We start from the raw sequence: 19,149 nt of genomic DNA on the forward strand, positions 1-19,149 counted from the left end.
AGTTGGACCTTGATCACTCACATACATTCTGCCTTCAATTATATTTGTCAATATTCCACTTCCTATTCAAGAAAAAATGTTGCTTCTAAAGGTGTATAAAATTCACCTGGGATGTTGTGAAAGGAACATTGACATTATATGTTATGCAAATGTATTTCTTCAAGGTAATACCTGTATTTCTTCAAGGTAATACCTGGAAAATCTTCAAGTTAATACCTGTATTTCTTCAAGTTAATACCTGTGGCTGTAGTTGACATTGGTTGCAAGTGATTTAGTCTACCCTTAGAGGGTAGTGTAAAATTGACTTATGTAACCAAGGGTAATATTAGGATATCTGTACGAGTCTTGTGACGGAAAAGAAAAAAACTAATTTATTTAGGGCAACTCGTATCTAGATGCATACTGTACTTAATCTAGTTGCAATCAGAAATGTCCTATAAAGTTTGATAACTGAGTACATGCATGCAACTGAGTACATGCATGCAGCATAAAGATTACTTTGCCAGTGTGATAGTACAGCCATGTTGAGAAAGGAAATTAATGCTTTTTCAAATTACTTCACTTGTGTCATAGTACAGCCATGTCTAAAAATGAAATTTATGAGCTTTCAAATTTTTTAATGGAGTGAAAATACTCAATGGCAGAGTCTTTTGAAGATTTATATCCATCAGGTAATGCAAAACTATTATTATTATTATTATTATTATTATTATTATTTAGAATAATATTTCAATGCAGGGCTGCTGTGCATGTTATGGAGTACAAACAAAATATATGATTTAAATGAAGTGATTAACATATATTTTGCTAGCGCAGTAGATTGCATCAATTTGTGCAACATTCTGTACTCCCATTTTTGTGCCTCTTCAGTCAAGGTGTCGTGTGATGTTATTAGCAAAGTCTTCTATGACATATTGCCATGATTTCTACAAATACTGTGAATCACTATTTATCATGGGGTACGATATTCATTCCTATTACAAACCATTTACCAATCCAAAAATTAAAGAGCCAACAAAAATAATATTTTATGGGCAAAGCTGCAGAAATAACTGAATTCAGAGAACTCAACTTCCTACCATCTTACATACCATGTATGTATATTTGTTTGTCTGCTTTTAATGCCATTATTAAAACATTATAACATCATCCTAAGAAAAGTGAAGCTAAATGTGCCTTTCCCATGGGCTCACCAATGCAATTGTTTGCTGCAGTGTCTGGGTATTGAACCCAAAACCCTTGGATTACAAGGCAGATACACTACCATCTAAATTTTCTTGGCTTCAAACATATTTAAGAGTGCTACTGTCTGCATATAAAGTATTACGAGTGTTAAATTAATGTTTGTAGTGTGTTTTTTACTTTAAAAAATCAGAGAACTGGGTGTTAACCATGCACACATGGATGTGTGTATAAAATCAGGGAACTGGGTGTTAACCATGCAAACATGGATGTGTGTATAAAATCAGGGAACTGGGTGTTAACCATGTACACATGGATGTGTGTATAAAATCAGGGAACTGGGTGTTAACCATGCACACATGGATGTGTGTATAAAATCAGGGAACTGGGTGTTAACCATGCACACATGGATGTGTGTATAAAATCAGGGAACTGGGTGTTAACCATGCACACATGGATGTGTGTATAAAATCAGGGAACTGGGTGTTAACCATGCACACATGGATGTGTGTATAAAATCAGGGAACTGGGTGTTAACCATGCACACATGGATGTGTGTATAAAATCAGGGAACTGGGTGTTAACCATGCACACATGGATGTGTGTATAAAGTCAGGGAACTGGGTGTTAACCATGCACACATGGATGTGTGTATAAAATCAGGGAACTGGGTGTTAACCATGCAAACATGGATGTGTGTATAAAATCAGGGAACTGGGTGTTAACCATGCACACATGGATGTGTGTATAAAATCAGGGAACTGGGTGTTAACCATGCACACATGGATGTGTGTATAAAATCAGGGAACTGGGTGTTAACCATGCACACATGGATGTGTGTATAAAATCAGGGAACTGGGTGTTAACCATGCACACATGGATGTGTGTATAAAATCAGGGAACTGGGTGTTAACCATGCACACATGGATGTGTGTATAAAATCAAGGAACTGGGTGTTAACCATGCACACATGGATGTGTGTATAAAATCAGGGAACTGGGTGTTAACCATGCATACATGGATGTGTGTATAAAATCAGGGAACTGGGTGTTAACCATGCAAACATGGATGTGTGTATAAAATCAGGGAACTGGGTGTTAACCATGCACACATGGATGTGTGTATAAAATCAGGGAACTGGGTGTTAACCATGCAAACATGGATGTATGTATAAGATTTGTTTTGGCCCAGTCACACTTGATAACTTACATTTCTGAACATGAGGATATAACCTAGAAAGGCTTTTAGATGATTCTGAATGTACAACATACAACTGTCTCAGAATTTCTTCAGTGGTGGGATGGTTGGTTGAGGGAGTGGGGATGATGGGACATTGGACAATTAAAGGTGACTAATGACAAAAGCAAATGGACATTCAGTTTTACTACTAAAAATGACGTATGTTTTGACAAGGCTGTGTCTTGATGGATGTTTTGACAAGGCTGTCTTGATAGGGATTCTTATGATGATGTATGTTTTGACAAAGCTGTGTCATGATAGTGATGGATTCTTTTAATGATGTATGTTTTGACAAGGATGTCTTGATAGTGAGGGATACTTTTAATGATGTATGTTTTGACAAGGCTGTGTCTTGATGGATGTTTTGACAAGGCTGTGTCTTGATAGTGAAGGATTATTTTAATGATGTATGTTTTGACAAGGCTGTGTATGCATATTGAGGGATCCTTAAAATAATGTTTTGACAAGGATGTGTCTTGATAGTGAGGGATTCTTTTAATGATGTATGTTTTGACAAGGCTGTGTCTTGATAGTGAGGGATTCTTTTAATGATGTATGTTTTGACAAGGCTGTGTCTTGATAGTGAGGGATTCTTTTAATGATGTATGTTTTGACAAGGCTGTGTATGCATAGTGAGGGATCCTTATAATAATGTTTTGACAAGGCTGTGTCTTGATAGCGAGGGATTCTTTTAATGATGTATGTTTTGACAAGGCTTTGTCTTGATAGTGAGGGTTTCTTGTAATGATGTTTTAAAAAGGATGTGTCCTCATAGTTTGAGACTTTCCACTGAGGAAGAAGCACCCATTACTGGTTAGAATGCCAGACTCATGGCCGAAATGTTGAGGGTTCAAATCCTGCCATCAGACAAGGCTAGATCAACTACCATGGTGTGTCCTTGAGCAAAGCTATTTACTCCATTTGCCACAACACTAAATAACGTAGTCTTGTTGCACCAAACCAAACCAAATCTGAGGGATGTTCCAACATGGTTATGTCTTCATTGTGAGTGATCCATATAATGATGGATATTTTGACAAGGCTGTGTCCTCATAGTGCATTATGCTTCAAAAAGTATTTGATTTGAAATCACATTACAATTGGTTCTCATTAGCCAAGAGTTATGCAAACCTGTATTCTCTACTTGTCATATACTTTAAGAAAATGTATTTTAATTCTCATTATTTTGCAAGGTGTATTACTGAAGGTAATTAACTAGTGAATTATTAGACACACAATTGCTCTCGTAGCTACAAATTTTTGTTGAGAACTGCTTGAATGGGGATTATTTATGCGCATCTGCATCCAATTGAAAAAAACTAACACTTTAGACCAACACACACATGCTTTGACAGATCTTTGCTAGCCAAACATCCTCGATCCACTTTTTTCGATATCAACCCTTGGCATATGAAGCTTGTTGAAACAGTGTTTTAAAAAGTGATGTCTTGGCGGATGAAAGAGGCCCTGCCTATGTTAAGCAAAGTCAATTAGCCAGTGAGAGAGTTCAATATATGACCTGTCCTGAGGCAGTGACCCTTAAAGTTGTTTCAGATGTAACTGTGTACAACATGTGTCATTGTGTTTGGAGGTCATAATGCTAATTTCTCAAATGTAACAAGGGATCTGATTGGATCATTTTCTTTCAATCGCACCCTGTCGGATAACAATGTTCAATATCATTTCAGCAACCTGTAATGACAGTGTTTGTTGTGGAATGAAATGGATAGACAACTCTTGTCTCACAAAGATGGCTTTGATGTTTCACAGATTATAACATACTAGTTCATTCATATGTTTACCACAGCAGTTGCTGAAGTGTGTTGAAAGTGAAAACAGTATATACAACTTTATTTTCTCAATAATAAAACATAGACATGAAGTAATATTCTTCATGGATACAACAAAGTTACAGCTGTAACCATGGTGATTATGTTGGATAATTCACTTGTGTGTAAGATCACTAAACTAACTTATTTGCTGTACTGTTTTAGCCATCATTAGACCTGTGAACTATTCCATATAATTGCTGTGTTTATACTGTTTTTGCCATCATTAGACCTGTGATTTATTCCATATAGTTGCTGTTCTTGTACTTTTTTTGCCATCATTAGACCTGTGAATTATTCCATATAATTGCTGTGTTTATACTGTTTTAGCCATCATTAGACCTGTGAATTATTTCATATAATTGCTGTGTTTATACTGTTTTCGCCATCGACCTGTGATTTATTCCATATAATTGCCATGCAAACATGCATTATCCTGTACCTAACAGTACTTCCAACACATTATTACACATATCTTGCCAGAAAAATAAGAGCTAGGAACTAGAATTTTGGACCATCTCAAAGTATCACTGAGTTAATTCCTTACAAAATAATAGTTATTTAGTGCAGAGATTTTTCCTACTAATATTTTCTTTTTTCCCCATTAAATTGATTGACTTGTCATGTCACAATGAAATTGTTTTCATAATCAAATGCAGCCTGATAAAATATGATGAAATATTGCAATGCAGTCATTAGCATGTATATGCACACCATCTCAAACTTTTTAACAAAGAGGTCAAGTTCATCAAAAGGACAGTTTATATACTGCACATGGATGACATCTAGAAAACAAAATCATATCTCACCAAATTTACTTTAATCTCACAGATCAAAGTCAGATCTCACAGACTGGTATTCCGAAAATATAACAGGTATGAATTTTGAAGATTTTGAAGTATTGCGTTCAGTGTATTTATATATCATATGCACTCACTTACTAGTCCAGTATAATTGCAAACAGCATTGACCTATATCTGCCATTGCATAAGGCTCCAACAGATCAGTCTGTGTTGTTTGTTCTACTAATTACTCTTGACAAACTGTTGATGCATCGTGCGACAACAAATATGGGTCATCGCAGTTTGCAGTTAGCACGGTCTTATAATTGAGTACATGTGGTAAATGAGGCTTGATTGATATTCTTTTATGTTGTAGGTGTTGTATTATGCTTTCAGTTTAGTTGATACATCATTTTTGCAAGTTTTTTTGCACAGCATGGTTTGAATTTTAATTCTTGTTCACACCTATTATGTTTTGTTGTATGTCCTAACAAATTTATGTTGAACCTTTTTTAATGCACTTCTGTGTTTTCAGTTTTGTTTGTTGTACAGTTATGAAGTTTATTTACCCACTTGTGTTTATTTAATAGGATGTGTTTAATTTGCTGTGTTTATTTAATTTCATCTTTATTTCTATAAGGTATTTCTATAAGGTGTTTTACTTGTATTTCCTGATTTGTTTTTGTTGTATATGTACCAGTACCTCTAAATATTGTATTGCTTTTTGTTTTTCATGTATTTTTTTTTGTAAAATAAATTTGCAGATCAGCTGGACATAAGGTTGAGTGAGCTATTAGTATAGTAACATATTCCCATTGTCCATCATGTCTTAGCATATTCCCATTATCCATCGTGTCTTAATATAATATCCTATTATCCATCATGTCTTAATATAGTGCCATTATCCATCATGTCTTAATATAGTACCATTATCCATCATGTCTTAATATTGTGCCATTATCCATCAGACTTAATATAGTGCCATTGTCCATCATGTCTTAATATAGTCCCATTATCCATCATGTCTTAATATAGTGCCATTGTCCATCATGTCTTAGTAGTCCCATTATCCATAATGTCTTAGTAGTCCCATTGTCCATGTCTTAGTGCAGTCCCATTGTCCATCATGTTTTAGTAGTCCCATTGTCCATGTCTTAGTGCAGTGCCATTGTCCACTATGTCTTAGTATAGTCCCATTATCCATCATGTCTTAATATAGTCCCATTATCCATCATGTTTTAATATAGTGCCGTTATCCATGATGTCTTAATATAGTGCCATTATCCATCGTCTTAATATAGTGCCATTATCCATCATGTCTTAATATAGTGCCATTGCCAATCATGTCTTAATATAGTCCCATTATCCATCATGTCTTAATATAGTGCCATTGTCCATCATGTCTTAGTAGTCCCATTATCCATAATGTCTTAGTATATATATAGTCTCACTGTCCATGTCTTAGTGCAGTCCCATTGTCCATCATGTCTTAGTAGTCCCATTGTCCACTATGTCTTAGTATAGTGCCGTTGTACACCATGTTTTAGTATAGTCTCATTGTCCATCATGTCTTTGTGTAGTCCCATTGTCCATCACGTCTTAGTAGCCCATTATCCATAATGTCTTAGTAGTCCCATTGTCCATGTCTTAGTGCAGTCCAATTGTCCATTATGTCTTAGTAGTCCCATTGTCCATCATGTCTTAGTATAGTCCCATTGTCCATTATGTCTTAGTATAGTGCCATTTCCATTATGTCTTAGTATAGTCTCATTGTCCATTGTCTTAGTTTAGTGCCATTGTCCATCATGTCTTAGTATAGTCCCATTATCCATCATGTCTTTGTGCAGTCCCAATGTCCATCATGTCTTAGTATAATTCCATTGTCCATCATGTCTTAGTATAATCCCATTGTCCATCATGTCTTAGTATAATCCATTTGTCCATTATGTCTTAGTATAGTGCCATTGCCCATCATGTCTTAGTATAGTCCCATTGTCCATCATGTCTTAGTATAGTCCCATTGTCCATCATGTCTTAGTATAGTCCCATTGCCCATGTCTTAGTGCAGTCCCATTGTCCATCATGTCTTAGTATAGTCCCATTGTCCATCATGTCTCAGTACAGTCCCTTTGACCATCATGTCTTAGTAGTCCTATTGTCCATCATATCTTAGTATAGTCCCATTGTCCATCATATTTTAGTATAGTCCCATTGTCCATCATGTCTCAGTAGTCCCATTGTCTATCATGTCTTATTAGTCTAAATGTTAATCATGTATTAGCATAGTCCCATTGTGCATCATGTTTTAGTATAGTCACATTATCCATCATGTCTTCATTGCACTTTTTTTGAAATTGCTAAATTTAATTCAACCAGATTTAACAGGTGGCATCCTGGTGTGTTGAGTCTCTCACAATTCTGCATGATAGCTGCCATTATTAGATATGGCCAGATAATGAAAAAAAATGAGAACAAACCCTTTAAAATAGCTTCTTAAAACCCACTAAACAGATATTGGCTAAATTTGACATAAAACTTTGTGTCATTAAGGCTTTCAAGATAAAACAAATAATATCAATCAACTATGAGTAAAGACAGAAATAAATACTTCAAATGACTTCTTAAAACTACTTAATAGAATTTAACCAAATTTGAAAGAAGGTATTTATTCATGAAAACATTTAAGTTTTATACAAAATGATGCCAAAATGCCATCAAATTTAGCTATCCTTATTAAAGGACAGGAAAACTTCCATATGATTTTTTTCTCTAAAACTGCAGAAAAGAATTTTACCAAATTTGATGAAAAGCATTGAAAAGCTTTCCATCTGTACAGTGACATTGATCTGCCATCATATATGGTGCACATTACTCTGAAATTTAAAAATATTCAAGCAGATTGATTTTGTAAAAAGCAGGATTTGACCAAATTCTGCAGGAAGCATCCTGCCATAAAGTGTTTTCAAGTTTGTACAACTGTTGCCAATCAACCTTCAAATATGGCTTCCATTGCTAAAAATAGGAAAACTTCACATTGACTTTTTAAAAAAACACTCATTAGAACTTGACTAGCTTTGGTGGAAAACATTTCAGTGTTTGTACAAATTATGTGCCATCAAATGTAAATGAAGATGCAACTTTGAGTATGGATACAAAAATGATATGCCATCAAATTTAGATGAAGACACAACGTTCAGCCTGTTTACAAATGATGGGCCATCAAATGTAGATGAGTGAGATGTGAGATTTGGATTTTTGATGTAGCTTTAACAATTTTTCAGTCATATTACTACAATATCTGTTATGCGGCACTGGGGTATCATGCCACAGACATGTAGCATGATATCCCACCCAGTCACATTATTCTGACACCAGGCCAATCAGTACTATAACACAAACTCTTAATGCCGAGGGTTCAACTTTCAGTATTTGTACAAATGATGTGCCATCAAATGTAGATGGAGATACAACTGTCAATATTTTTACAAATGATGGGCCATCAAAATTAGATGGAGTTACAACTGTCAATATTTGTACAAATGATGTGCCATCAAATGTAGATGGAGATACAACTGTCAATATTTGTACAAATGATGTGCCATCAAATGTAGATGGAAATACAACTGTCAGTATTTGTACAAATGATGTGCCATTAAATGTAGATGGAGATACAACTGTCAGTATTTGTACAAATGATGGGCCATTAAATGTAGATGGAGATACAACTGTCAGTATTTGTACAAATGATGGGCCATTAAATGTAGATGGAGTTACAACTGTCAGTATTTGTACAAATGATGGGCCTTTAAATGTAGATGGAGTTACAACTGTCAGTATTTGTACAAATGATGGGCCATTAAATGTAGATGGAGATACAACTGTCAATATTTGTACAAATGATGGGCCATTAAATGTAGATGGAGATACAACTGTCAATATTTGTACAAATGATCTGCCATCCAGTCTAGGTGAATATGCAAACAGAGCCTCGCTTGGTGCTCAGCATTAAGAGGTTAGTGTTAGGACTGGTCGAACTAGTGTCAGGATAATGTGACTGGGTGGGACATGATGCTGCATGTCTGCGGCATGATGCCCTAATGCTAGACATCACTAGAAACTGCCACACTGCAGAAATCGTAGGGATATGACTGAAATTTTTTAAAGCTATGTTAAAAATCCAAATCACACCCACTCACACACACAAGCAATATAGAAACACTGAAACAGAGTTGTTAAGATATGGAATCAACAGCATTGGAAGAAATTTCTACAGAAGTATTTTACTGTATCATATATCTTGGCCACTGGCTTTTCCATTCAAGTTTTTGTCATATCATAAACAATCAGCTTTTCATTTAGGTCCTTTGTTGTATCATTCACAATCAGCTTTTTCATTTAGGTCTTTTGTTGTATCATACACAATCAGTTCTTCCATTTAGGTGTTTTTGTTGTGTCACAATCAGCACTTTTATTTAGCTTTTTTGTTGTTGTATCATTCACAATCAGCTTTTTCATTTAGGTTTTTTGTTGCATCATACATAATCACCTCTTTCATTTAGGTCTTTTGTTGTATCATACACAGTCAGCTTTTTCATTTAGGATTTTTTTTGTATCATTCACAATCAGCTATTTCATTAGGTTTTTTGTTTTATCATACACATTCAGCTCTTTCATTTAGGTATTTTTTTTTGTATCATACACAATCAGCTTTTTCATTTAGGTTTGTTGTTGTGTCGTACACAACCAGCTCTTTCATTTAGGTTTTTGGCTCTATCATTCACAATCAGTTTTTCATTCGATTTTTTGTTGTATTGTACACAACTCTTTCATTAGGTTTTTTGTTGTATCATACACAATATCAGTTTTTGCACGTAAGCATTTTCTTGTATCATACACAATCAGCTTTTTCATTTAGGTTTTTGTTGTGTCAAACACAATAAACTCTTTCATTTAGGGTTTTTGTTGTATCATACACAATCACCTCTTTCATTTACTTTTTGCTGTATCATTCACAATCAGCTTTTTCATTTAGGTTTTTTGTTGTACTGCAAACAATCAGTTATTTCATTTAGGTTTTTTGTTGTATTATACACAACCAGATTTTTCATTTAGGTATTTTTTTTTGTATCATACACAATCAGCTTTTTCATTTAGATTTGTTGTTGTGTTGTACACAACCAGCTCTTTCATTTAGGCTTTTGGCTCTAACATTCACAATCAGTTTTTCATTCAGTTTTTTTTTGTATCATACACAACTCTTTCATTTAGGATTTTTGTTGTATCATACACGATCAGCTCTTTCATTTAGGTTTTTTGTTGTATCATACACAATCAACTCTTTCATTTAGGTTTTTGTTGTATCATACATGATCAGCTTTTTCATTTAGGTTTTTTGTTGTATCATACACAATCAACTCTTTCATTTAGATTTTTGTTGTATCATACATAATCAGCTCTTTCATCTAGGTTTTTTGTTGTTTCATTCACAATCAGCTTTTTCATTTAGGTTTTTTGTTATATCATACACAATCAACTCTTTCATTTAGGTTTTTTGTTGTATCATACACAATCAACTCTTTCATTTAGATTTTTGTTGTATCATACATAATCAGCTCTTTCATTTAGGTTTTTTGTTGTATCATACACAATCAACTCTTTCATTTAGGTTTTTTGTTGTATCATACACGATCAGCTCTTTCATCTAGGTTTTTTGTTGTATCATACACAATCAACTCTTTCATTTAGGTTTTTGTTGTATCATACATGATCAGCTCTTTCATTTAGGTTTTTTGTTGTTTCATTCACAATCAGCTTTTTCATTTAGGTTTTTTGTTATATCATACACAATCAACTCTTTCATTTAGGTTTTTGTTGTATCATACACAATCAGCTCTTTCATTTAGGTTTTTTGTTGTATCATACACAATATCAGCTTTTGCATGTAAGTATTTTCTTGTATCATACACAATCAGCTTTTTCATTTAGGTTTTTTGTTGTATCATACACAATCAGCTTTTTCATTTAGGTTTTTTGTTATATCATACACAATCAACTCTTTCATTTAGATTTTTGTTGTATCATACATAATCAGCTCTTTCATTTAGGTTTTTTGTTGTATCATACACAATCAACTCTTTCATTTAGGTTTTTTGTTGTATCATACACGATCAGCTCTTTCATCTAGGTTTTTTGTTGTATCATACACAATCAACTCTTTCATTTAGGTTTTTGTTGTATCATACATGATCAGCTCTTTCATTTAGGTTTTTTGTTGTTTCATTCACAATCAGCTTTTTCATTTAGGTTTTTTGTTATATCATACACAATCAACTCTTTCATTTAGGTTTTTGTTGTATCATACACAATCAGCTCTTTCATTTAGGTTTTTTGTTGTATCATACACAATATCAGCTTTTGCATGTAAGTATTTTCTTGTATCATACACAATCAGCTTTTTCATTTAGGTTTTTTGTTGTATCATACACAATCAGCTTTTTCATTTAGGTTTTTTGTTGTGTCAATCACAATAAACTCTTTCATTTAGGGTTTTTGTTGTATCATACACAATCACCTCTTTCATTTAGTTTTTTGCTCTATCATTCACAATCAGCTTTTTCATTTAGGTTTTTTGTTGTATACACAATCAACTCTTTCATTTAGGTTTCTGGTTCTATCATACACAATCAACTCTTTCATTTAGGTTTTTGGTTCTATCATACACAATCAACTCTTTCATTTAGGTTTTTTTGTTCTGTCATACACAATCAACTCTTTCATTTAGGTTTTTTGTTCTGTCATACACAATCAACTCTTTCATTTAGGTTTTTTGTTCTGTCATACACAATCAACTCTTTCATTTAGGTTTTTTGTTCTGTCATACACAATCAACTCTTTTATTTAGGTTTTTTGTTCTGTCATACACAATCGACTCTTTCATTTAGGTGTTTTGTTCTGTCATACATGATCAGCTTTGTCAGAGGTTTTTAATATATCAGTCTGTTGAATGTTGACATCTTTAGGTAGATAACACACATGACTTTTAAATTATGAAAACAATGCCAACTTTTGGCCATTCTTTAAAATAAATTGTTCCTATGAAATCCTGAAGTTAGAAATGAGCTAAATGGTAGCCATTGATTGCATTCAGCATGCAATATATATTGTATTGACATTTTTAATGGGCAGATATATAACATTGTTTATCAGAATAAAGTGACAATTAATTTTATCCTGGAGAATTGAAAATTAAATATTTGAAAGACTTAGTGTTAGACTGTACAAGTCAACAGTTGAGTGACTGTTCAAGGTACAGTTTTCAAGCTGCATAGAGAATGTACAATTTGTGGTGTACATTGTTTGCAGATTAGTTGCATATCTGTTGAATGTATTGTCTTTCTGCTGCATAGAAAATATACAATATGCAGTTGCATAACTGTTGAATGTATTGTCTTTCTGCTGCATAGAAAATGTACAATATGCAGTTGCATAACTGTTGAATGTATTGTCTTTCTGCTGCATAGAAAATATACAATATGCAGTTGCATATCTGTTGAATGTATTGTCTTTCTGCTACATAGAAAATATACAATATGCAGTTTCATAACTGTTGAATGTATTGTCTTTCTGCTGCATAGAAAATATACAGTGTGCAGTTGCATAACTGTTGAATGTATTGTCTTTCTAATGCATGGAGAATACACAATTTGCTGTGTGCAGATGTTTGCAGGAACAGGAAAGAGTTTGAACCTGCAGGTTCAGGCAAGCATTTGTACACAGCAATCATTACAATGTCATTATTCTTATATGATACATGAAGTATATACCAAATATTTACAAAAGGATGATTTTAAACACATAAACCATGTATTCAGCATTTGAAAATTCTGATGTTTTAGTACAAATAATGTTAGTCCAGCTTTAACCTGATCTCTCTGATAAAGTGTTTGAAGTGTGTAAAATACTGGATTCTAATTCATATTTACTTTAATTGCAGAAACAATTCACTACTTTAAAAATAATTTATGGATTACAAATGCAGGACAATTAATAATAATAATAATGCCTGTAATAATAATAATAAAAAATAGTGTCAGTATGCTCAATAATACAGAGGTAATAAACAGAGCCTTAATCTCAGACTGAAAAACCTCAAACCAAAAAATGATTAGTTGCATACAAATTGCATATCATATTTTCAAGCCTACCAACATTATCTCAATAAATCGGGCCTGTTTTGAGACCCACCCACACACTCACTATTTTCAGTTCTACAATGCACTCTGATTAAAATTGGTAAATGAAAATTCGTTGTTTTGTTATTTTCAGTATCCATCAAGCATCATCTGTTCACTGCAATGTAAGTTTTCTCACAAACAGATCAACAGAATCTGAGCAAATGTGACAGCATCATAGTATGGAGCTCTTTGAAATATGTTCATATGAGAGTGACATGCCTTCAAATATGGCCACTGTTACTAAAATTAGAAATTAAAACTGAAAAGACTTCTTCTCTAGAACTGATGAACAAAGTTTGACCAGATTTAAGAGAAAGCATTGTGGTATGTCCATTTAAATTTGATCAAATGATGCCTAGCAGCTATAAAATACAACCACATTACTAAAAATAGAAAATCTTGAAACAACTTTTTTACAAGAACTGCTCAACAGAATCTGACCAAAATTGAATGAAATCATGATGTCTTTAAGATGCCTTCAGATATTACCAATCTGAAATCAGTTATGGCCAGTTACTATAAAAAGGAAACACTTAACCAATTTCTTATCAAGAACTGCTCAACAGAATGTGACTAAAATTTGACAGGAAGAATCGTGGCATGCAGCTCTTTAAAATTTCTTCAAATCATGCTAGTATGCATTTAAATATGGCCACCAAAAAAATGGAACAAATTATAAACAACTTTTCTCAACTTTTAAAAATTCTGCCCAGCAAAACTTGACCAGATTTGAAATAAAGCCTGAATTGCTTTCAGATTTGTTCAGATGATGCTTATCTGCCATAAACTATTACCACTGCTTCTAACAAAATTTAGTGAGCTCTCAAAAACTGCCATACAGGATTCAGTCAAGTTTGATAGAAAGCATCCTGTCTAGAAGCTCCTTCAAATTTATTATTCTGATACCAGTCTGCTATCAAATATGGTCTCCATTATTAAAAATATAAAAACCATTAAATGATTTCATCTCAAGAGGCGTTTAACAGAATTTGGCTAAATCTGAGAGAAGACATCCTGGCATAAAGCATACAATTTATTTAAATGATGCTGATCTGCCATCAGATATGGCCACTGTTACTAAAAATAGAGATATGGCTGCTGGTACTTAATCTAGGGAAAACTATAGTGAACTTCTTCTCAAGTTTTGATCTTTAAGATTTGTTCAATTTTTGCTGATCCACCATCAGTTATGGCCACTGTTACAAAAAACAGGGAGGAAAAAAACCTGTTAGATTTTAAAAATGATGTAACTACTAAGGTAAGCAACATCATGCCCCCAATAGTCTCTTGATGATTAATGCTGAGATTTAATTTTGCTGCCTCACTGTGTTTCAAGGATTATTTTCATAATTCCCAGGTGCATGGAGCAGGGCAAAAGCCAAGTCATTTTCATCAATTCTCCAAGGGATGAAGTTTCTTAGCATGTTCCATAGCCCCTTCCAGCCCCAACCGGTTGTAAACCCTGCTCACCGACCTGTTCAGCACATGCCACCACAAGAAGGCATGGAAGATGTTCCAACAATACTAGAGTTGCCAAATTTCCAGTTTTTAGCCAAGCAAGGCTTTTATCAACATGTGCCAAGCACTAAGTCCATGGATTTGAAATCAAAAGAAAATGAAAATGGACGACCCATTTTGTCTGAAAAGCCTAAGAGTCTGAGCGCTGCACAGAAGAGAAAACAATTTAGTCGTAGTTGCAGATCAAAGTGGTCACTCACCTCACCTGATGAGGAGGAAGAAATGGAGAAAAATGCTGAAAGAGAGGTCAGATTTGATGATTCAGCAGAAAGTAAAGAAAAGAGTGCTTCAGTCCAGCAAAGCAAAAACGGTTTAGATTTGAGGAGTTTTAGTATCGGATTTAGTGAGGACTCTGTAGACAGTAACGAGTCTTTATCACTGACAGCTCCTTCCACCCCATCTCCTCGCATGACCACATCTACCAAAGAGTCAAAGATCAAACATCAGTCTTCCATACAAGTGATAAGAAAGAATCTACAAGAATCTAGAAAAACCTCATCTGACAGTAGTAATGGGAATGGATCAAGTGCAGTAGAAGCTTCAAAAATATCTAATCAAGGGATTTCTGACCTCCGTAAGAATCAAGTTGAAAAACTGATGACCTTGGAAATTGATGATGGGGACTATGCAGTTGATGATGTCCAACCAGTAAAATCACAGACATGTGCTGCATCACCTGACCTCAATAAGGGAAGCACTGCTAACAATAAGAACACATCCCACACCAGTGGTAATATGGCTGATTCTACAGAAATAATAAATATAAAAAATAAAATGATGTTCAAAGAGAAAGACACTGTTGACAGCGGTCTTTTGTCTGTAGGAAAAATACCTCTGATTGGGACCAGGTCGGAATCTAGTCACACTCTGGTGCCAACAGATTTTTCAGTAGATGAAGAAATTGAAGACCAGCAGAATCCAGGTCAAGCCAGGGAAAATGACTTCACCAGAAATGCTAATGGGCATGGCAAGAGTGATGTCAATGCAACAGCAAAAGGAACCCAGCTATACAAAGGGAGTCTGAAACAACTGGATGTAAATGTCAAGATTCATCCACAGGAGTCCTATGAGCTGGAGGAGGTAACATTATCCTTTTCTTAATATAGATATGTTCTATCAAATTCATATTCAAAATATTAATCAAATGTTCCTGATAGATTATTTTTCTGTGGTTAAGATCTGTCAGATTAATAATGGAAATGTTGAACAGAGGTATAGTGTTAACATAATGGAAATCTTTGAACACAATTATAGTGTTAATATAATGGAAATAGTGGAACACAGTTATAGTGTTAATATAATGGAAATGTTGAACAGAGGTATAGTGTTAATATAATGGAAATCTTGGAACATGGTTACAGTGTTAATATAATGAAAATATTGTAACACAGTTAATAGTGTTAATATAATTGAAATATTGGAACACAGTTACAGTATTAATATAATTGAAATATTGGAACACAGTTACAGTGTTAATATAATTGAAATATTGGAACACAGTTACAGTGTTAATATAATTGAAATATTGGAACACAGTTATAGTGTTAATATAATTGAAATATTGGAACACAGTTACAGTGTTAATATAATGGAAATATTGGAACACAGTTATAATGTTAATATAATTGAAATATTGGAACACAGTTACAGTGTTAATATAATTGAAATATTGGTACACAGGTATAGTGTTAATATAATTGAAATATTGGAACACAGTTACTGTGTTAATATAATTGAAATATTGGAACACAGTTATAGTGTTAATATAATTGAAATATTGGAACACAGTTATAGTGTTAATATAATGGAAATATTGGAACACAATAAAGTGTTAATATAATGAAAATCTTTGAACACAATTATAGTGTTAATATAATGAAATATTGAACACAATTATAGTGTTCTTAATATAGTGGAAATGTTGGAATACAATACAGTGTTAATATAATCAAATGTTAAACACAGTTATAGTGTTTTTAATATAAATATTTTCACATGCCCATGTGTCATGTTGAATTAATAATGGAAATGTCAAGCAAAATTATCATGGAGGAGGAGGAGGATTCCCATAATGACTGATAATAAGCTGTTACAGAAATGGAAGATGGCAGCAATGAAATGGATGATGATGATGATTCCCATAATGACTGATAATAAGCTGATACAGAAATGGAAGATGGCAGCAATGAAATGGACGATGATGATGATTCCCATAATGACTGATAATAAGTTGATACAGAAATGGAAGACAGCAGTAATCAAATTAAAATGATGATTCCCATAATGACTGGTAATAAGTTGATACAGAAATGGAAGACAGCAGTAATCAAATTAAAATGATGATATTGTCTTATCTCAGCTATGGGAATGCTACAGTAGTATGGTTTTACATTTCAGATGATGGATGAACATCAGGGACCATTTGACAAGTTTCCACATGGAATCCGAGGTGAATTATGGTGTCACTGTGAGGTTTTACTATTACATTGTGTAGACCTTTGGTTGAAATGATTAGAGAGAAAGTATTAAAAATAATGAATGGATGATAAAAGAATTTAAAATCTACAGTATCTTTTCATTTAAGCAATTTATTAAACTTTTGCATTTGCTTTTAATAATTATTCTAGTATTGGAGGAACTAAAATATGTCATCCTTAGAATTTTTAATTGCCGTGAATATTCCAAATACTTGTACTACTTTGTGGCAGGACATTATGATTGATGATATCAATAAACTGTTGTGTTGGTCAGCTCCATTGCTATCATCAGTATATTTTCCTGGCCAGCTACTTGGATATCCATTCATCTTCTCACATATTAATCTGTTTCACAATGAGTTCACTAGGCTTTATTTAAAAATCCATGATGGTTAATTTCCATCTTTGCACTGCAGGTGGCCTGGAGAAGACAGCCAGCATGCAGTCAGACAGCAGTGGCTTTGCAGATGCAGATGTCTCCGATAACAAGGTAATTTTAAATGACACCTTGGAACCTTATTTTACATTGATTGAGCTACAAGTCTACAATTCCTGCCCAATTCTATCAGAGGTTGAAGTTAATAGATTATATGATATGTATTGATGTGAGAAAGGGATATACCATTCAAGGGGGGCCAAATTTGTAGGCAGGGATGAGACGTTGCCAGTTCCTGCCCACATTTTATGTGCCTGAGTATGGAATGTTCAAATCACTATCAATACACACAGTTGCTTATTTATCTTGAGTTGCCATGTCAAACAATTTGAGTTCTTATCAGTTGGTTAGTTGGCATAACTAAAGCATTAAAAGGACAAAATATATATTTAGAAATGTTAGAGTTTTATAAATAGCATATAAACTTTACTTTGAAAAGCAAAACACAAAAAAAACATAACTCAGCAAATGGAACTTCCAAGTCCTGGCAAAACCCTGTTTTTGCCTTGATATTCTGATACTTTCCCAATCCTTCACTTGCACTTATGATGGATTCTTTTCATTGTGGGATTTACCAATCCCAAACCAGTAATTATGATGGATTCTAATTATTCCTATGGTTGTACGATCATGTTTTCTGGTATAGAACAGTGGTGGAGAATGTCACATGACTGTTGTATTACATCGGATGTGATGAGAATAACCTCTTTGATTGGTACATCAGTACTTTGATTTGTTTATGAGAGGTCATCATATTCATCCACTATTATCATATCACTGTTATTTTAGAGTTTATTAATGTGTCTGTTTTTTAACCTTATTTCCATACTTATGCCAAATGTTTTGGTGTAAATCAAAATCATACTCTCTTTCTCTAAATATAGAAACATTTTATTGGGTATTTGTCTGTTGTTTGCTTTAACTGTAGCTAACAGTTGCCATTTTGTTTGTAGCCATCATTTGAAAACATGGAATGTAAGCAAATGTGTTCCTTCATTATACATTGGTATTGGATAAGAAAATTCCACCCTCAGGATTTGAATTATACATCACACACTTGTCAAAGCCTTGTGCCTGATGCAACACTGATCCAGGGATGGAATTTTAAAATACTCAGCAAAGCCTAGTATCTGATACAACTTTGTGACCCTGGGGTGGAAATTTCCATCTTGCGCAAGTCTATTCTCATACCAACGTCAGTACAAATTATGATTGAAATCCAGTTAAAATCAATTGAAATAAAATCCAACCAGTATCAAACAGTGGATGATTTCTAATCTGAGTCAGAGTAATTGTTGTGCAGCAGTGAAAGTGGCAATGAAAGTGTCTGGGTCTGTCAGTCATCGTACATAAATCTGCTAACTATTGGTAGGGTAGAATGCTGAAATCAAACTTAGTCAAGGCGTTACCAACTTAAAGTGTCCATAAAACTTGGTTGAAATCTAGTAATAA

General features: G+C 33.8%; 1 protein-coding gene across 5 annotated transcripts in view; it reads left to right on the forward strand.

The window, feature by feature from the left end:
- Nucleotides 1-19,149, forward strand: part of LOC149790573 (uncharacterized) — a 199,077-nt gene that overhangs the window by 134,346 nt on the left and 45,582 nt on the right. For 4 of the 5 annotated variants that reach the window (XM_089972651.1, XM_089972648.1, XM_089972650.1 and 1 more), the window contains 3 exons: nt 14,624-15,864; nt 17,182-17,233; nt 17,678-17,751. In XM_089972651.1, coding sequence (XP_089828777.1) covers nt 14,624-15,864; nt 17,182-17,233; nt 17,678-17,751 — 1,367 coding nt within the window. Of the gene's footprint in view, nt 1-495; nt 672-14,623; nt 15,865-17,181; nt 17,234-17,677; nt 17,752-19,149 lie in introns of those variants that run through there. The other variant, XM_089972652.1, reaches the window with a different exon arrangement.

The sequence above is a fragment of the Sinohyriopsis cumingii genome, chromosome 10 (genome assembly GCF_028554795.1).
Source record: "Sinohyriopsis cumingii isolate HCF-2022 chromosome 10, ASM2855479v2, whole genome shotgun sequence".
In the NCBI taxonomy this organism is placed as follows: Eukaryota; Metazoa; Mollusca; class Bivalvia; order Unionida; family Unionidae; genus Sinohyriopsis; species Sinohyriopsis cumingii.